Raw genomic sequence first — 21,184 nt, 5'->3', positions numbered from 1 at the left:
TCACATGAGGTTCATCCTCTCTCCAGGAGAAGAATTGTACATGCAGTGGAGTGTTTGATGTTCATAGGGTTATTTTTTGTTGTTGTTGTTTTTTTAATGTCCAGGCTGCTCTGGGTTTATGCTACAGAAGGCAGGTCAAAGAAATGCCCCTGGCATGTGGAGTGAAAGGTGGTGAGGTTTGCGATGGTCCTTAGTTCCTGCGGGAGTTCATTCCACAGGCTTGGAGCAGGAGCTGTCAGCCACAGTCCCCATCCTGGAGCTGCAGACTCTTCTGGCCATCCTGTGGCCAGGCCAGGGAGCACCGGGAAGAGAAGGACCAAGACCCTGAATTTGATTTGAGATTCTATGGGAAGCCAGTGTAGAGAGCAGAGGACAGGTGCAATGAGCTTGCGGAGCTTGTGTTGCTGAGGAGACGCACTGCAGCATTTTGAACTCCCTGGAGTTTCCTGAGGGTGGATGGCTCTATGCCCAGATGCTGCATTTCATTATGGTGTAAAATAATCCAAATAAAGAGCCAAATCCTGCAACCCTTAGTTTTACAAGTAACGCTCCCAGGAGGACCTCCTTTTGAGGTCAGTGAAAATGCTTGCATGAGAAAGGACTCCTCATTCAAGTAAGGGCTGCCTAAGCTAACACAGTATGTGCAGACCAGTCCGAGTGCACTTTTCAAAATGGGTACGAACAGTCTCCTATAAATGGATCCTGACTAACTCCACTGAAGCAGCAAAAATACCTAAAATTGTAGGAACTGCAGGTTCTTATGGAAATTTTCTTCCAAGCACTGCTCTGCTATTTCCCCCTCTGAGATGGATTTAAAAATATTTCTGGAAAGTGAGCCCTGCTGGAGGGCACTCTTTGATTGAGAATATTTCCTTACTTTCAACTGTATTGTTTTGATACAGATTACTGAATATTCATATTTTTCTGGCACACAACCAGGCAAAGTTGGAAGAGTAGCAGCATCTTTTATGTCTTCAGAATGGAAATTAACGCTTATGGAATACTACCCTGATTCCACAACTATATCAGTGCAGATTCAGAAGTCTGCCACTTACTTTTAATATGGTAACAAACTAGGGTTACCATATTTCCACAATCAAAAGAGAGGACACTGGGGGGGGGAGCCCCGCCCTAGTCCCGCCCCGCCCCATCCACTCCCTCCCACTTCCCACCCCCTGACTGCCCCCCTCAGAACCCCCAATCCCCCCTGCTTCTTGTCCCCTGACTGCCCCCTTCTGAGAACCCCCCACCCTAACTGCCCCCCTTGGATCCTACCTGTCCCGACTGCCCCGACCCTTATCCACTCTCATGGGTGGCAGGGTTGTAGAAATTTTGGTGGTGCCCAGAACCCACCCCCCGCACCTGCTTAAGGCTCTGGGAGGGGGGTTGGGTGGGGGGAGGAGGTCTGGGGTGCAGGTCCTGGGCTGGGCATTAGGGTGCAGGAGGGGTGCAGGGTGCAGGCTCTGGGATAAAGTTTGGGTGCTGGGTGCAGGCTCCGGGCTGGGGCAGGGGGTAGGTGTGCAGGAGGGGGTGAGGGGTGCAGACTCTGGGATGGAGTTTGGGGGTGGGAGGCAGTGCAAAGGGAGGGGGTGCAGGCTTTGGGAGGGAGTTTGAGGGCAGGAGGGGGTGTGTGGGAAGGGGGAGGGGGTTTGGGAGGGAGTTTGGGGATAGGAGGGGGTGCAAGGGTGAGGGCTGTGGGGCTGAGGATGAGGGGTTCATGATGCAGGAGGGGGCTCAGGGATGGAGCAGAGGATTAGGGTGTGGGGGGATGAGGGCTCTGGCTGGGGCTGGGGATGAGGGGTTCATGATGCAGGAGGGGGCTCAGGGCTGGGGCAGAGGATTAGGGTGCGGGGGGATGAGGGCTCTGGCTGGGGATGAGGGGTTTGGGGCGTTGGAGAGGCTCGGGGCTAGGGTGGAAGGGCAGGGTAAGGGCAGCCTGTCTTGCCTTTAGTGGATGGGGGGGCACTAGGACCCGGGGGCAGCAGACAGCAGTTGCTGCCAGCTCTGGCAGTACAAGCAGGCAAGAGAGAGGCAGGCAGGCAGGGGGGGGAACCAATGGGGGGGGGGGGGTCGCGCAGAAGGGGGGTGGCAGGTGGAGGCCAGGGACCCATCCAACCCTCCCCCTGCTCCCTGACTGCCCCCCAGGACTCCCCTTACCATGCCCATGTGTAGGCAAAACACGCTGCAGGCAGAGGGAGGGGGGAGCAGGGGAGGGCTCTGGCTGCTGGAGGCCAATGGGAGCGGCTCAATCAGGCCCAGCCGCCCAATCAGCAGCCATACTCTGCATGGAAGGGAGGGGAAGGGAGGGGAGGGGAGGGGTAAAAATCCCGGACCTTTTAACCTTGTTACCAATTCCTCCCGGATGGCTATTTAAAGACACAAAAGCCCGACACGTCCGGGGAAATACGGACGGATGGTAACCCTATAACAAACATTCCCTGTGGAAGTAAGAGTCTAGTTCATTCAGGTTGGAATGCTGATAATCAATGGCATCTGTATTTTGGTGTACGGACTATCAGTTTTAGCCAAAAGTCCTTGATGAAAAGTACAAATCCCATACAGCCTCCATTTTGTCTTTTCTTAAAGATGTAACAGTTCATATATATAAAAATTTCAGGGTCAACAGCAACTCAAAACATAAGAACATAAAACAATTAAAACATTAATGAAATCTTAAAAAATTAAAATGATGGATGCTGCATCATATTTGCCTTCTTTGAAGAAAGCACATTTTCTAGCTAAAGGAGGCTGGCAAACAAAACCACAAGATAAAATAATGTCTATGGCACACTTCTCTTGTGAATCAGCAGTAAAGGTGCACCTTTTGCTTCATGTGTAATGAATAGCAGGCCCTCACCCTGAAAATCTTTACTCATCTGTGCAGTAACTGATGTTTGAGATGAGTGATCCTGTGGGTGTTCCACTCCAGGCGTCGGTGCGCCCCTACGTATTCGCTCGGAGATTTTTACAGCAGTACCAGCACAGGCCTTGCGCACCAACCGTGCCCCAACAGCGCACGTGTGTGACTGGGCTCCTCGGTTCCTTCTCTACAACAGAGACCACTCCAACTCAGGGTGGGTAGTGGAGTGCCCCACTCCAGGTGACTGAAAAAAATTCTGATGACCTCTAGTGCCCATTTGTCTGTAGTGATGGCCTGCCAGTTGTGGTAGAAAGGGAGCAAATGGTGCCCCAAAATCTGGATAGGTAGTATGAGCGCTGGAGTGGGTGAGAGGTCTTCTATACCCTCGACCAAGGCTTCAAATCTGCTCGTTAGGTGGAGGGGGTTGGGACGGTGCTGACGGCGTGGGGCGGCGTTGCTGGTGCCTAGGTCTCTGGCGTTGTTGATCATATGGCCTGTGGTGATGTTGAGTGTAGGCCAGATATCATGGGCACTGATAAGGCTGATACCTATATTGTCTCCTTCTAGTTGATGGTGTGTAGATGCTTAGGGATCTGAGCGTCGCTCTGGAGTCCTTCATGGTGTGCCACACTTTGTTGGTCTTTGTAGCGAATAACTTCTCTCCATCGAAGGGGAGAGCTTCCACGGTATTTTGAATGTCGCGTGGGAAAGAAGATGATGTAAAGCATGAAGCCCGATGCATAACGACGGCTGTCGCGGTAGACCTGGCAGCCACGTCAGCAGCATCGAGGGCAGCCTGTACTGCTGTGCGAGAAATGATTTGTCCCTCAGAGACTACAGCTTTGAATTGCTCTCTCTTGTCCTCTGGAATGTCATTAATAAAGTTCATGAGTTTCCCATAATTTCTGTGGTCATATTTGACCAGTAGGGCCGTGTAATTAGCCACCTTGAATTGCAGTGTAAATGACGCATAAACTTTTTGACTGAGTATATCTAGTCTTTTACTGTCCTTGTCAGAGGGGGTGGACCAGGAATGCTGCAGTTTGTTCCTTTGGTTGGCTGCATCAACTACCAGCAAATTTGGTGCTGGGTGTGTGAAAAGGAACTCTGAGCCGTTGGATGGGACATAGTATTTCCGGTCTGCGTGTTTGCAGGTAGGTGTTATAGTGGCTGGTGTCTGCCAGATATTCTTGGCAGGGCCCAGAATGGCTGCGTTAATAGGGAGGGCAATCTTGGATGTGCTGGAAGGTTGTAATATGTTGGTCAGCTCATGCTGATTTTCCGACACCTCTTCCAGAGTAATCTTGAGTGCATCAGCCACTCTTTTGCAGAGGTCGTGAAAATGAGTAAAATCATCTGTTATTATTGGAGGTGGGGGCATAATAGTCTTGTCCAGTAAGGCTAGGGTGACCAGATAGCAAATGTGAAAAGCCGGGACGGGGGTGGGGGATAATAGGAGCCCATATAAAAAAAGCCCCAAATATTGGAACTGTCCCTATAAAATCAGGACATCTGGTCACCATAGGTGAGGGGGCTGAATTGTTATTGGTCAGAGAAGTGTCAGGTGCCCCCTTTTCCGTGTGCAGGTTGTTCTTGTCCTTCAGTCGCAGAAATGTGCACAGGCTCAGGAGGAGATCTGATGTCACCGCTTCTGGGGCTGTGTCAGTCACTAAGGTGTCTCCACGGGCTCCAGCAATGCCACTGTCCGGGGAATGGCAGCGGTGGTCCCACCCAGGGGTGTCCATACCAGGGTGGTAGGACCTTGGAATACGAGAAGAGCCAGGCAACTTTAAGTCTGAAGCCTCAGCACCGGAGCAGTGTGCATCGGCAGCAACCGAGATACGGGCAGTGCTGGAGGTGCCCGGAGTGTGGTACGTACTGAGCCGCGGAGCAGTCGGCACTGACGAGACAGACCTGCTCGGAGATCGTTTGGAAAGCGGTTGGTCTCTGTGAGGCGAGGAGAGTGGCTGTTTTTTTCCTGTTTTTTAATTTTTTGCTGACCTAGGCGGACTTTGTCTTGAGGATGACTCCACACCTGGGTCGGAGGGAGGTCTGAGACACTTCTGCATTAAGATTAATTGAGCCTCATGTCTCTGTCCTTTCATGCCCTAGCCTTTAACAGTGAACTCCCCCAAACAGTGAACACATTGAGAGTGGCTGTCCGAGATAGGAACGGCGTCTCTACGTGGAGTGCATCTCTTAAAACCTGGTGAGCCAGGCACAGTACGAACTGTCTAACTAACTGACAGGAAAAATGGGAAGGGAAAAAAACCTTTTTTGTTGTTGGAGAGAACGGGGAAAGGAGAGTTCAAACTTATCTACCAATTACTGGGTAAAACTGTGTAGAAACTAGCCAAAACGAAAATTTTTTGAACGAATCTGCTGAGCTCCATCTCAGGCTGGGGACGGTAGAGAAGGAACTGAGGAGCCCGGCTGCACATGCGCACTATTGAAGCATGGTTGGCGTGTGAGGCAGTCACCGCGTGTGCGCGGCCCGTGCGGGTATTGCTGTAAAAATCTCCGAAAGAAGGTGCAGGAGCGCACCGACACCTGGAGTGGAACACCCACAGGGACATCTCTCGAAGGAGAAGGATTTTTATTTAGTCACATTGGTGAAATCCTTTCTTCATTGAAGCCAGAGGGAGTTTTGCCATTGACTTCAGAGGGGCCAGGATTTCATGCATTGACTTCGGAGGGGATACAGTTTGCAGGACTGTGCTCTAAACCTCTATGATGGTGCTTTTTTGTTCAACTAAGAAACTTGCTGTAAGCTTCACATTAAAAAACCCTTATAATTCTTATATCATATACAAGGTTTTAACATCTGAACTCACATCATATTCGGGCAACCCAAATTAAGTCAAAAAAGTCGGACGAAAATGCCTAAGTAAGGTAAGTCTAAGTTTACCGCCTTAAAAGTCTTGGAAAATCGGTCTGGAAATGTGTGTTTGCTATATTATTTGTGTACAGATGCGGAATGCAATCTGAAACTTTCAGCTTCTAGTTCAAGCAATGATTTTCAGCTTTGTTTTCTTCAGCCTTTGAAACTATCATTGTGGCACAGTCATCTACAGAAAATGGTGTGCTTGGAACTAATCTTAAAAAAAATCATAGAAATATGAGATGGAATTGACTTATTAGGTCATCTAGTTCATCTTCCTCATCCCGCCACTGGGATTTGTGATGCTCTCTGGAAAAAGAAAATCTGAAGATTTGGGAATCAGAGGAAAAGTGGGCCTCCTAGCGTAACTCAGGTTCTGACCTTTACACAATAAAGCTGTTCAGTTTGAGTTTCATTTAAAAAGTGCCAAGACTCTCTAGTGAATCAAGGGAGAAAACTATCTTTCATCCAAATGGATATTGCTTCAAAATGAATAATCCCCAAAATTAGCAAGCAAAAGTCACAAAATCATTTTCTCCTTTGACATTAATACAGATGCTACAGCATTAACAGGGAAGACCATTACATTTGAAAAAGCAGGGATTAAAAGAGGTCTAGGATGTCCTCTCAGCAAACTAAGGAATTGCATGAAGGGTTACAGAAGGGTTGCTGGGTTTTCTAACCAGCAAACACTAGGCAAACCATCACTTGCAAGGAAAGGGAGGGCCCCTCCCCGGAAATCCGTGCTGCCGGCGGGGAGAAGGGGGGCTGCTCCCCCGGAGCTGCTGCTGGCAGGGAGAGGGATGTGGGGAGTCCTCTGGCCCCAGCCCTGGGGCAGCCTGCACCCCAAACTCATCCCCAGCCCCACCACAGAGCCCGCACTCCCAGCTGCAGCCCTCACACCCCAACACTCTGCCCCAGCTCTTGAGCCCCCTCCCACACCCTGAACCCCTCATCCTCGGCCCCAAGCCGGAGCCCGCACGCCCAGTCAGAACCCTCACCCCAACTCTCTGCACCAGCCCTGAGCCCCCTCCCACACTCCGAACCCCTTGGCCCCACCCCGCCACATATCACCTCCATACTGGTGCATATAATTAAATTCATTCCGCACATGGATATAAAAAATTAGAGGGAACATTGCTCCTAACTGCCAGAGGGATAGAAGCAACTGGAGACAAGGAAATGGAAAACACAGTCTGGGACTAGGTTTTAGTTAGCAAAAGAGGAAATCAGATTGCAGTAGGAGTAAAGCTAGCATAAAAGCTTGGTGGACATCCTACTGATCACTAGGCTAATGGCAACTGGGCTTCAGCTGAGGGACTTTTTTTTTTTTTAAATCTCCGTCTTCAAATGGCATCCAGTGAAGAGAAGAAAAACATATCATAAGAGCTTTTGGTATGCAGCGAACATGCTGGAAACAACGGTAGTCATGGGTAATATAAGTGCATATGTAGGTGGATTCAGCTAAGGCAATCTCAGCTGCTTTGTATCACATGGCTATAGTACATACAATGCGAAAGGCAAGGCACTTCTGGATAATGGACACAGAGTGAAAAATGTGCTTACCTGTACACTCATATGTGAGCAGAGCATTAATGGTTAGTGCTCACAGACGGGGAAGAGCCTTTCATGCGGGATGTAGATCTATTTCTCTCTACAGAGAGATGCTGCTCTGGCTCCAAGCTTTTCAAAAATGGGAGCCTAAAGTTTGACTCCTAAATCCCGATTCAGGGACCCAAGTAAGTGGCCCGATTTTCAAAAATGCCAAGCAGGCAGAAGTTCCAATGGGAGCTGGCTGCTTATTTAAATGCCTAGATATGGATTTAGGAGTCTAAGTTTAGGAACCCATTTTGAAAACTATGCATAGACATATGTCTAAGAACCAACATATATATACACACATACAGATGCCCCCCGACTTACGCAATTGTTCCGTTCTGGAAAGCCTCGCGTAACTCGAATTTTGCATAACTCGGAAATGTATACCTGTACGTTACACAAAAATTTCTGCAACTTGAAAATCTTATTTCTGGCATATGGAACTTTTTCCGTAAGTGCGAATTTGCATAAGTCAGGTCTTGCATAACCCGGGGAGCGTCTGTACACACAATGGTATGGTAGAAAGATTTTATCAGCATGAGTTTGGGATGGTCACATTACTCATGAGTGACAGAACCACGTATCAGTTATTCAAGTTATCCCAAACAAATGCTGAAGCAGCTTTTATACTACCCGGTGCCAGTATGTACAGCTGGTGTAAGTTGGTGCCAACATCATCTGACTCCAGTGAGGTACCATGAGTTGTCCTTTGCATGTATGACACAGTAGCCTGCTTAAATAACTGCAGCTCTCTGGTACCTTCCACTACCTTGATGGCACTGGTTTCTATAGTCAGCCCACACCAGAGTGAAACTGGCCTGTATGAAATGGTGCAATAAAGCTGTTCAGTTTGAGTTTCATGTGTTTGTTTGTACTATATTTGTACTATAAAACACCTGAAATACGTACTAACATGCCCGATAGGTAACTGGGCAGCTAGGCTGGGTAAACAAATTCAGGATTTCCTATTGGGCAGGGAGACTGAAACTTTGATAGCTGCTGATTTGAGGCCAAGATTAATTCAAGAAAGCTGTTCAGTGCTGATGATATATGTACGCTGGGGACCCCGCTTACTACTTCCTCACACAGCCACTTATTAATTTGATTTTGGTTCCAGGTGCTGGAAGCCTTGTTTTGCAAATTAAGTAATGGTTTGCAGAGCTGAGAAATCCCATGTCCTTGGAATTTCTCTTAAACAGTCATTTAGATCCAAGTTTTCTCAAGGAGAGCTGATGGAAGCTAAGCACTTTTGGAAAATCAGGCCAGTAGAGTCTATTGTTTTACATTTTATCCATAAATCCTACATGCAGTGGTTCCACTACCTCTTGTGCGTGGTGGGACATGAACAAGTGCCCCCATTGGGCTCATTATATCCCCAGGAGCAGTCAGAGAGGTCTTTGAGCAGGCCCCTAGGTAGCTCCTGCGATTCAACTGGCAACATAAAATGTTCCCGTGCCACTAAAAGAGTAACGAAAGAAGGAAAAAGGACACACCGCAGGTTCTGGTGCGAAGGAAGGAGAGGAAAGAGAAAAGCGATGGCGTCGCATGTCATTTCCCACCAAGAACAAGGATATATAACGCACCAAGATCCAGAGGCAAATTTCTAGAGTTTGCCTTGCCTCTCAAGTAACCCACCAAGGCATGTAATAAACCACTTTGCTCACCCCCAATGACTAGCTTGGGCTACAGGGAGAAAAGTTGTATTTAAAAAATGAGGCGGCTTGGGGCTGATACTGTAGGATCTCTCTGGGTCTTTCCTGGTGTGGAGAGAGTCCAGAGGGAATTTTGTCTTGGCCCTTTCTTAAAATCCTAGGGAAAACGCCGTTGGGTCTTTTTGTCTCTCAAACGTTGCCAATCAGAGCTGTGCACAATGTTTACCTCGAGCCACTGGCATATTCATCATCAGCTTTGGTATGAGCTGCGCCTGCTTTTGAGACTCTCAGGGCCCAGCTGACAGAGATGGTTTGCACAGCTCGCCAATCTTCCCACTCAGGACTAGAATAGCAGGGAGTGCTGCCGGTCAGGATTTAGATTCAGAGGCATGTGAGAAAAGACTGTTATCTTCCATGATAACAGTTGTCACCTCCCCATCACCAGCCCCTTGATGGAATGAAGCATGGGGCAGTGGGTGGAAGGGGAGAGTGGGGTGGTGCTAGGTATTGCAGGGGAGAGGAGTGGAGAACAGCAAAGAGGAGGGTGGGAAGACGGCAGCAGGGAGAGGGCATTCCCTTTGGTGATTCACATCTAGCCCCTTTTAACCAAACGGAATTTTCCTTTCGCGAGCCAATAGATTGCAGCGGCGCCCAGCACTGCACCAGGTGCTCGAGACCTCGGCACAGCACAGAGCAGAGCCAAGCTCCGGAATCCCTGCAGAGGTTTCTCGAATCGCTCTCTGGGGCCCTGGACAAGAAAGCGCTTTATTTCCATCATTCCCAAAACTGGCCCCCGCCCCCTTGCTTAAGAGACAAGAAAAGACCAACACATGAGGGGACAGGGTGTCAGGGAAAGGGAAGAGGAGAAGCTTGAGTGGGGACATGGAGGCATAAAAGGAGTAAAAAGTGAAGAGGAAATGAAAGGATGCTAAAATGCACCCTCTTCCCTCTCTCCCGCTTTTCTTTTATCTTCTTCACGCTCTCTAGTCCAGGGGGTCTCAAACTGGGGGTTGGGACCCGAGGTTATCACATGGGGGGTCGCAAGCTGTCAGCCTCCACCTCAAACCCCGCTTTGCATGCAGCATTTATAATGGTGTTAAATATATCAACAAGTGTTTTTAATTTATTCGGGGGGTCGCACTCAGAGGCTAGCTATGCGAAAGGGGTCACCAGTACAATAGTTTGAGAACCGCTGCTCTAGTCGATGTAGGTCTTTATAACATATCACCGCAGTACCTGAGTATTCTCCAGTCGTGCAGCAAGTGACATGACTAACATCCCTGACATGTGACTCATTCTCTCTCACCTCCCCAGCTGCTGTCCCTGCACGTTCTCACCCATCACCAACTTCTGCTCAGGCTCCCTTTCTTCTTTCCCCATCAATGTTTCTTGAAAGTATTTTAAAGGCTCCCTCCCTCCCCCCCCACGTCTATGCTTTTCAGTTCCCCTTCTCTCTTCATTAATGCTGCCTTTCAAAAGGGAGTTCCTTTTCCATCATCCTTGTTTTTCTTTCCTAGAATACTGTACTTCCAAAGACACGACAGGAAGGATGAGATGATGGATACATACCCAAAACAGCCCTGGATCAAATAAACACTACGCACATATTTAACTTTATGCACATGCTTAACCTCCATCCCTATTTAGCAAAGCACTTAATCACATACTTAACTTTAAGCACACATTTAAGTCCCATTATCTTCAACGGGACTTGAGCATGTGCTTATGGGCTTTGCTTAAATAGGCCTACCTGCTGTTCATTTGGTGCAGGGTGAAGCTCTGTATATGTTTCTCATCTGGAAATAAATGAAGGAAGCTTTCCCTATGCAAGTTCTAATGATCCCTTCTGGCCTTGATATCTATACATTTATGAATGTACGTTCTCCACATCTATTGACTTTTCATGAGAACAGTGCAGCAACGGAGCAGAGAAGAACGTGCAGGAGAGGGAGAGAAACTTACGTTGGTTTCGAAGCTTCTGCTTGGTCAGTCTGCAGTTTCTCTCCACCTTCTACTTCCATAGTGCAATAAACGATGCGGTTTGGAGCTAAGGATTTTAGACCCTGCACTTCCATTATGACGACCTATGGAGTGAAGAAAGGAAGTGTAAGGAAAGTACTGAGCAACACAACAGCAAATTAGCTCTTTCAGCTGAAGCTCTTTCATTAGGGTGACCAGATGTCCCGATTTTATAGGGATAGTCCCGATTTTGGGGTCTTTTTCTTATGTAGGCTCCTATTACCCACCGTCCCCTATCCCGATTTTTCACATTTGCTGTCTGGTCACCCTATCTTTCATCAGGGAGACTGCCCAAATATATACAGACGCTCCCGACTTATGCAAGTGTTCCGTTCCGGAAGTGACAGAACGCCTTGCGTAAGTCGAATTTTGCGTAAATTGGGAACGTACACCCGACAATTACGTCAAATAAAAAACAAAAAACCTTACGGAATTTACGGAACTTTTTCCGTAAGTCCGGATTTGCGTAAATCGGGTTTGCGTAACCCAGGAAGCGTCTGTATGATATGGGTCTGCTCTTGCGCGGTACTGAATGCCTTCAACTTCACAACACAGTAAGACCAATAAATAACCCCTGTGAGGGGCTGAGATCCCACCAAGAAGCCACTCACAAAACATCAACAATCCATATCACTATCAATCAGCGCTGCCGTTTGGACTCACCTTCTGCTAATATTTTTGCAAATTCTGTCAATCCCAGTTCTTTGCCTGACCCACAGTAGCAGAATGTGGCTCTCTGTCCCTTTCCAATGGCTAGGCCACATAGAGACTTCTCAGTCTGCTACTTTGGGTAAGCTAATGGAACTGATCCCTTAGCTCAAGCAGGAGAAGCTTATGTGTTTAGGTCCAGAGATCACGGGTTCAGTCCCTGTAGATGACTCGTCAACGAGTGTCATTATACAGGAAGAGCAGTAGGATGATGCATGTGTTTGTTTACGACACAATATATATAATTTCCAACCTTAAGTCTGTCTTATCAAAACTTTTTAGAAGGAATTTCCTTTTTCCTTCTTTTAACGTTGATGAATTATCACGTTAACAATGTGTCTTCATCAAGAAATCACATGGATGTTTCTGTTCTTCTTATAACTAGAGATGCAGCGTATAAGTTAAAATTTGAAATTCCATGCTATATATTCCCTGATACATTGTCATTCGCCTGCAGATTCTCTCATACGTACACAGATCTCTGCAGACTCTCTGATGAATCAATGTTTCTTGGCCAAACTTCTGCTGTGCAAATGTTTTGTGCATATGAATGGATTGCTCACCCTCTAGAATTTCAAAGCGCCACTTACAATTCCTTCTGAATCAGTTTCAGTAGGGATAAACATGCTAAACAACATTGTCATGAACAGCTCGTTTATGAATGGCACATATTTTTCTTACAAGTAGGTCTAGTGCTTTGTGACATTTCACTGTTTCTTGATACCTGTGCACATAATAGTTATGCCCCGTTTGATGTCTACATCAAAGACATTAGCCCTGGATTCATACACAACCAAATTTCCAATAAGGCTGAACTGAATATTGCGAATATCGTAAAGCCAATATTACCTTAAATATTTTAAACGCTGAATTCAGTGATATTGTAAACAGTGGTGTAAGTTGCATGCTGTTAAATTGGGGTAATGGTGAAAATTGGTGTAACTTACACAGCAAAGGGGATATTTAGCAGAAAAAACAATAGAAAAGAATGGAGGAAATGGTAAATATAAATCCTCTTTATTTCATTTTACATCTTTTTCAAGTCCACTCTGTGTATGCTCAAAAGCTTGTTTCTCTCACCAACAGAAATTGGTCCAATAAAAGATATTACCTTGGCTACCTTGTCTCTCTGAGGAATAAAGTGACATCTCTACTTAGCAATAATCAAATGCAAAGACACCTAAAGCACAAGGTTTTAGTAGTTTAGGAACCAGTAATAAAGTCTCTATGAAATTACACTGATGAATATTTCTATCCCAGAAGTTCTATTTTTGATTAAAAAACCCACATAACCCTATTATTGCAAAAAGCAAAGAGAATGAAACTTTGCAATTCCCTGAAACAGAGTGTTTTTAGGTAGTATAGAGAAAGGAGGCATCCAGATTAGTCCCTGGATTAATTCCACCCAATTTCAGTGGAGTTGCCCTGCAAATGAATTTAGCTCATGGCTTCTACACTTGGTACAAACATTGCGACACTGTGAAGATGCTAGTTAATTATACTACTGTTTGAGCGACTGGATACAAACTACCTTGAATTTCACATTAGTATAATCTCCATAGATTGTTCTAAGAAGATGGGAGAAATCTAAAAGGGCATATTATGAAGCTTGGTAAAAGCATTTTATAATTGTTTCCTAAAAGGGAAGAAAGCCCCGCTTGGGGATTAGGAAATCCTTTTACTGACCTCTGCCCCTCAAGCTGTTATTTTAATATCTACTCTCATGGCTCAAACTGGCTAGGCATTGATTGGTGTGATTCTTAATCACACTAATTCAGCACATTATATGTTCAAATGGAGACAGTTTGTAGCTTTTACCTCCAAGGAGAAAGACAGCACAACATCGGACTTTGAAAGCTGGTTTTCATTTTCTTCTCCCAGGTCAATGATTGAGGTGTTGTGGCTGCGTTTTAGCTTCTGTAACTTGAACTCCGAGCCACCTTTGGACACTGGCATGCTTTCCAAGTTTGCCATCAGCAGATTGACAGAAGACTTCAGCTCCTCGATAAACATGTTTTCCATTTCTTTGGATACAAATTTCGGAAATTTACGCTCCTTGGATTAAAACAACAAGAAAAATGTATTAAGATTTAATGGAGACTCAAGAGTCGCTTGTTGGATTGTCACACCACGTGAGCGATCTGGTTATGTCTCCACATGCATTTGGAAAGTGCCTTGTACATGGAGAACTACCACCATCCATAACAGCTGTCTCCCAAGCCCCTTGGATGGATACATTACCTTTAGCAACTGGCTGAACCAGTGCCTGGCATTTATGAGATAAACTGTAGCTTCCTGTATGCATTTCTCAGATTCACATTCATTATCTGTTCATACAGCTTGTCTCCTATATACATCAGTATACACGCCCTGGCCCACATCCTCAACTGGTGTGTGTTGCCATAGCTACACTGAAGTAAATGGAGCTTTGTCAAATTTACACAAGCGGAGGAATGGCACACGGGTTTTTCTCCCCTCATTCAAATGACAGATTCCGCCTTAGAGATCTCCTCAGGCCTAATTCTAAAGTCCAACCCGGAGCTGATGACAGCCAACCCCCACCTAACCCAAGAGCCTCGTGATATTTTCAGAATTGACCCAAGCCTGACACTTGCATGAGAACCCGTGTCAGCCCTGCAGACTTGTCTTTGGGGCTCAGCCCGTTGGGCACTTCCCACTCCCGATGCCCGTGATCTGTCTCTGTGTGTGGGGTTGTCATGGCGGCGTCTGTATGTGCTACTCCTACCGGCCACCGGTGCCTTGCTGCACGACTAGTTAGCACACTCTCTCTGCGGCCCACGCAGAGCGGAGAGAGGTGGCAACAGCCAGCAGGAGTGGGGCAGGCAGCTGTCGTGCTGACCCCATGGGCGGGAGGAGGTGATCATAGACGACCCGACCCAGGAAGCCTCAGGTTGTTTTTCATGCACAGCCTGAACCCAGCGCTTGTAGTCAAGTGCTGTCGGGTGGCAGGGCTCTACTCTGCCTGGTCCCAGCTGGCATGTGCACCAGAAGCGTCTTCTCCCACATGCAGCTCCGTCAGATCACCTTTATTACGATCTGCAATGCTCCAGAAAGCCGTGGGAATTTCCTGCCTAGCTGCATAGCACCAACACAACAGGATTTATTCTCACAACGCCCCCGCAGAAGGGTTCCAAATGATTATCGTCCCCTTTTTACATGGCTGGGACAGAGGCACCGAGAAGTGATTTGTCCAAGGTCACCCAGAGTCTGCAATAGAGCCAGGAACTCCGCAGTGCCAGGCCAGTGCCCTTCCCCCGAGCAAGCATTGCCAGCTGTGCCCTGCTGTGCGTTGGGTTTGTATATGTGGCCAAATATCTGCCAGTGATTTGGGCGAGGCCATCAATTTCACTTGTGACGTCATCCAGGCTTTGACTCCAGGTTTCCCTGCTGTTCTCTTAAACACCCCCTGGTTGTCTCATTATGGGTCTGAAGTGCTAACAGGGATCTAGGCCACGAGAACGCAGTGTGTGTGGGGTCCCAGTTGGAAGCTGCATCTCAGGAAGGGGTTGGTGATAGGCACAGCTCCCTCCCAGAGGGCACTGCTACCATGGGATGGGAGTTTAGAGGTGACTGACTAAGCTTTATCATCCCCGTTAAAAGCTCAGGGTCCTAAGGCCTAAGTCCTGGTCGCTGCACTGAGCCCAAGCAATGGGCAGCAGCTGGGCTAACCAAGTATTCCCTCCCAGGCCATGGGGCAGGCAGGAGAGGTCTCGGGGCAGCAGTAGCCTCCACAGCCCCCCCACTTTCATCCATAGCAGGAGAAGGGTTTGTGCAGATCTACCAGCCCTGGGTCTCACCTGCCTATCAGGGCAGATGCAGCCCTGGTAGAGCAGAGCTCTGTAGCTCAGAAGGGGCGTGGGAACTCCGTGTGGGCTCCCTGCATGCTTCCCAAACCCCTGGGACACACGCCCGTTCCACTCCACTGTGCTGGGAGTGGGCACGGCCTGCTGCTAAGTCATTAACAAAATGAGGAATAAACATTGTGGCGGGAAATGGCTGAAGCAGTGAATGATTCTAGTCTCCTCAGCACCTTCCCTGAAATTTCTTTGCAACAAACTGGCCAGGCAGGTAATTCAAAGGGCAATCTCTCTCTCAGGCCAAGATTTTCAGAAGGTCTACACCCGCACTTGAGGCCTGATGTCAAAAGAGAGCTCAGCTTCCATCTAGGCACTTCAGTGGGTGACTAGATTTTCGAGAGCTCAGCACGTCGTCACAATGGGAGTGTCTGGGTGAGGGCACCTGCGGTAAAACTTTCAAATGCACCTAAGGATATGTCTACACTGCAACAACAACAAAACAACTGACTCTGGCTCGCACTCCAGGGCTAGAAATAGCAGTGTAGACATGCCAGTTCAGGCTCTGAGACCCACCTGTCTGCCAGGTTTCAAATCGCAGGCTCCACACTGAGTAGTAATGCCTACACGGCTATGTTCAGCCCCGAGTCAGTTGACCCAGGCTTTGAGACTCACTGCCGTGGAGGGTTTTTTGTTTTGTCAGTGTAGACGTACCCTAAATGACTTAAGAGCCCTCATCCCACTGACTTGCAATGGCTCCTGCGTGTGAAAGTCACGTTTGAGAATGGGAGATAGGCGCTTTTGGAAACGTTATCCCAACAACACTGCAGGTACTGAATGCTTACACTCCGGCTCTCAGCTCTTGTGAAAATCTGTCCCTAAGTGTTTCCTAAGTTAGTGACAACAGACCAGAATCTACCCCCAGATTCATTTGGTACAACTTCAGTGACAGAAATGGGTGCCAGCCAGGGGCGGCGCCAGCCTCTTCCCGGGGGGAGGGAGTGGGGCTGAGGTGGGTTAGACAGAAAATTGGGGAGGCTGTGTCCCCACTTGCCATGAGGCCTCACCTCCTGCTCCTCCTAAATTCTGGTCCCGCCTCCTCCTCTTCCCTCCCCCCTAACAGCCCAGGGAGCAGAGGCCATAGGGGGCAGGGCCCAGGTGGGTCAGTTCAGGCAGCTGTGGGGAGTCCCGGACCTTCCAGCTGCCCTGGGCAGCACATCTCAGCAGGTGGGGACATGGACCGGGGCTGCTCTCAGGCAGGCTTACCTCCGTGCTGCTGCCGGTGGTGGCACTGCCACTGACGGAGCTGGGCGCCTGGCCAGCCACCACCACTCTCCCCCCTCTGTCTTCAAAGCTGGGCAGCTGGCAAGTGGCGGCTGCTCCAGGGGGTGGCTAAGGCACATTTTGGGGTGACTACAGCCACTGCAAGCCCCCCAGGTGCCGCCTCTGGTGCCAGCAGCATAGGGGCTGGAACTAGGGGTGCGGAGGGTGCTGCTGCACCCCCTGGCTTGAAGTGGTTGTCATTATAAACAGGGTTTGCAGTTTAGTTCGATGGCTCTCAACACCCCCACTACACAAACAGTTCCAGCACCTCTGGCCAGCAGCTCACTAATTAAAAAGCCATTGCCAAGCAGCCTTTTACTCACAATTAGGGTGCCCAGATGTCCCGATTTTATAGGGATAGTCCCGATATTTGGGGCTTTTTCTTACACAGGTGCCTATTACCCCCCATCCTCTGTCACGATTTTTCACACTTGCTGTCTGGTCACCCTACCCACAATGTCTATGTTTTATTATTTTACTACCCAAGGATTCAAATCCAAGACTATCCGCCCCCTTCGAAGAAACTAGCCTCTAATTCGAGGACTGTCCTAAGACATCTGATGCATCTGTCCATCCCCCTAAGTCACCTCCAATTTGACTGTTTTATAGGGGGTACCAGTAACTGTGTGAGGCATAAGCTATCTGGCCAGAGTTCACAACCAGAAAAAGCTCTAAATACAGAACTGTGGAGACGACTTGAGAAATACCTTCTCGCTCCAGGGCTGACAGTTCATAATGACACCATAAAAAGAGGTTCATAAAATGCACCCTGGAAAAGAAAACAAGACCATGTTTCTGCCAGGAAACGTTCTTAAGGCTGTAGAAGAAATACAAACAGCAACACAGGCTGGCAGAGTGTATCAGAGAGTACTCAAGGGTTTATTCATTACAAACACATTTCAAAGCAACACTTGTGCCAGGCAATTAAAATGCAGCCTTCAATCTCAAATCTCCGTCTTCAGAAACTATCCTCTCAAGTAAATTATTCCTGGCATAAGACAAACTATCTAATTGTGTTGTTTGATGGCCCGTGCATTACATGAGACAGAGACCACCCATAAAAAAACCCCCAAATGTTTTTTAAATGGTGGGAGATATTGTTGAAAGCACTGATGCTCAAACAATGTCCTGTCACTGCACTACTCAACTCTCCCACAGTACCAGCTTCTGCACTGCTTCCATACGTCACATTTCAAATGCAGTAACTATCAGAAACAAAATCTCACTATTTGTCACCAGTAGCTTCTCCATCAATGCCCAAACCCTGTAGTTCTTGGACAGACGAGACTCCCACTGAAGTGGGTGGACACATCTGTGAGACAGGTTGAAAATCTGGGGTGTATGTGTGAGGCGGCTCAGAGGAGGAACAAATTGGATGGATATTCATGCGGTGATGGGAGGGTCGATAGATGGTTGGCAAGTGGGGTGAGCAGGACAGATGTAGAGGGTGGAGAGTTGAGGCACTTTGGAAGTGGGGCAAGATGGATTTATCTGTGTGTTAGGTTATCAGGTTCTAGGACATTGTATGGAGATGTAGGGCTATTCTGTTGACTCACCCTGACAGGAGGGTGAGTCTCACTAAGTCCAAGTCAAAGAAAAAAGACAGGAGGAGTCTCTAAGGCTAAAGGGGAGGTAAGAGGAATAAAGCAGCCCAGAAACATGCATGTTTGTTCCTTTAAATGCTAAAAGAAAACCGTGAGATGGGGCCTGAGCTTCTGATACTGACGGCGCATGTGTGCGGTGCTGAGAACCGGTGGGGACTCTGCCCTTTCATGAGCTGTCTGGGGAGCAGTGGGAGGCGAAGATCACGACACAGGTGGGTGTGAGAAGGCAAACGTAGCAGGTGATGATACCACAGATGAGATGTCTGGGTGGGAGCTAGTGAGTTGAGGCAGGATGGTAGGGATGGATAGCACTGGGGTCAGGCAGACAGAGCAGGAAGGAGTGAGCCCCATGTAGGAAGGCTCCCACTGCTCTCGCACAAGGGGACTGACTGGAAGAGGGGCAGGACTGTGGCCAATAGATCCTCAGCTATAGACTCCATTATGATTATGATGGCATCACCCAAAGGCCTTAATCAGGCCTGGGGCTTCGTTGTGCCTGGCTCATAGACACACATGATTCATACCCCAGACCTCCCACCCGTGGAGGGGTGGATGCAACAGGTTCAGGCTGTGATAGTCCCGTGAGTGGGGAGCTGTCTGGCAGGAGGATTCCATCCCTTCCATAGAACTCCCCTCCGTCTGGGCTGTGTGCTCGAAAGAGAATTTGGCACTAAACTATTAACCCAAATACAGGGGGAGTAAATATACATAAGCACAATTATAATTAATTGTGTTTACTGTGGTAGCGCCTATGGGACAACCAAGAGTGGGGTCGCATTGTGCTAGAATCATAGAAGATTAAGGTTGGAAGAGACCTCAGGAGGTCATCTAGTCCAACCCCCTGCTCAAAGCAGGACCAACTCCACCTAAATCATCCCATCCAGGGCTTTGTCAGGCTGGGCCTTAAAAACCTCTAAGGATGGAGATTCCACCACCTCCCTAGGGAACCCATTCCAGTGCTTCACCACCCTTCTAGTGAAATAGTTTTTCCCAATATCCAACCTAGACCTCCCCCACTGCAACTTGAGACCATTGCTCCTTGTTCTGTCACCTGCCCCCACTGAGAACAGCCGAGCTCCATCCTCTTTGGAACCCCCCTTCAGGTAGTTGAAGGCTGCTATCAAATCCCCCCTCACTCTTCTCTTCTGCAGACTAAATGGCCCTGTACAAACACACTAATAGACTGTCCCTGCCCTAAAGAGCTTACAGTCTAAACAGGCCAGACAGACACAGAGTGGGAGAAGTGGTCTAACACACAGGCAGAGTGAACGATGTGAGGGCTGCAAACGGCATGGTAGTTCTAGGATTTATTTTGTGGGGTGGGTGAGCAGGATTTGGTTAGGAGGAGACAAGCTAAATGGAAAGAAGAAAAAGGGAGAGGGGACACTGTAGGGAAGGGGGACAGAGCAAGGAGAAGAGGGTAGGAGGGCAGGTGTGGGATGAACCTGTGGTAAAGAGACTATGAGGGACGCAGCAGGAGAGGGTTAGAGCAAACAGCCAATTGGCATAGGGCAGAGACAACCCAGTCAAAACTGTCAAATTCTCGGACATCACTGGTGTTGCAAGGTCTCTGCTTGGGCTACTTCTGCATTTGCTCCTACTGGCTGGAGTCTCTGGCTGGCTCCTCCCTGCAGTTTTCTCAAGCCACCTGGGAAAAGCGGGGGGCACCACATGGGGCACAAGAGAGATGCTCTCAACTGCTCTGAAAAATATACCTCAAAGTGTCTCTGGCTTGGTGCAATCAGACTGCCAGCCATAATCCTGCTTTCATTTAGTATGTGGGAAAAAGGGTCCGAAACCCAGTTGCAGCAATCCATCCCCATTCAGCAGAGCATTTGAAGCATGTGCTTGACTTTAAGTAAATCCTTAAGTTCAGCTGATTTCAAGCACATGCGTAAGTGCTTTGCTGAAACAGGGCCCAAAGCAGGACTCCACTGAACACCAAAAGCTACATTTGAGCTGTCCTGGGCATAGGAAAAGACACACAGCTCTGCTCGAGCGTTCCGGTGTGTGGATCAGGTTACTGAGTGATCCTGGGCACAGAACTTGTTCAAGGTCCCATAGCTGGCCATTAAGTGGCTCTACAAAGACAACAGCACTGGGGCACTCCTGCCGCTTGGTCCTATTAGACTGCACAGCCTCCATCACATCTTAATTGAAAATATCCTAACTTTAATTTCTTATATGATGAGTTAATCTACCATTATAACTGAAACTCAGTGATGGGCACCTTGGTGCTGCAAAGTACTTTTTAGTGCATCGATTGTGCACCCACAATCAATCACCATGCATGATACAATTCTGCAACACCGACCAGTAAATTAGAGATTTTTCTTTTCATAAAATTAAAGACTAGCCTGGAATTGAATTACTGGCTGTGATACTCGAGCACAGAAACTATAGAGAAGGATCCAGAAAGTCATTTGGATGCCAGCAAAAAGCAGCATCCAAGGAGTTGTGAGAACAGCAAGTATCTTAGTATGCAGATGCTGTAGGATTTTGACATGCTAAATTGGTGGCTAGCAGCAATCATGGAAAAGGGATTAAGTAACAATATGTACTGAATATATTATCATGACTGATATGCTGGTTTCAAATACAATTTCCCTCCACGCTCCAAAGTTGCATTTTGAAAGTTGAGCCCTGCAAAAGGGAAGTTTCGGAATATATTTGTTTTAGGAGCTTTCACATGGCCTAGTCTCATAGGCCCGGTAGCAGCTTGT

At 48.0% G+C, this 21,184-nt stretch overlaps 1 protein-coding gene across 13 annotated transcripts in view; it reads right to left on the bottom strand.

Moving 5' to 3' along the window:
• The window catches only part of CADPS (calcium dependent secretion activator), a 367,289-nt gene that overhangs the window by 185,536 nt on the left and 160,569 nt on the right, over positions 1 to 21,184 (bottom strand). For all 13 annotated transcript variants that reach the window (XM_065408642.1, XM_065408643.1, XM_065408648.1 and 10 more), the window contains exons 5-6: positions 13,538 to 13,774; positions 10,955 to 11,076 (exon numbers count right to left, since the gene is read on the bottom strand). In XM_065408642.1, coding sequence (XP_065264714.1) covers positions 10,955 to 11,076; positions 13,538 to 13,774 — 359 coding nt within the window. The remainder of the gene's footprint in view (positions 1 to 10,954; positions 11,077 to 13,537; positions 13,775 to 21,184) is intronic.

Source organism: Emys orbicularis, chromosome 7, assembly GCF_028017835.1.
Source record: "Emys orbicularis isolate rEmyOrb1 chromosome 7, rEmyOrb1.hap1, whole genome shotgun sequence".
Classification (NCBI taxonomy): Eukaryota; Metazoa; Chordata; order Testudines; family Emydidae; genus Emys; species Emys orbicularis.
This window is presented reverse-complemented; position numbering and strand designations above follow the sequence as displayed.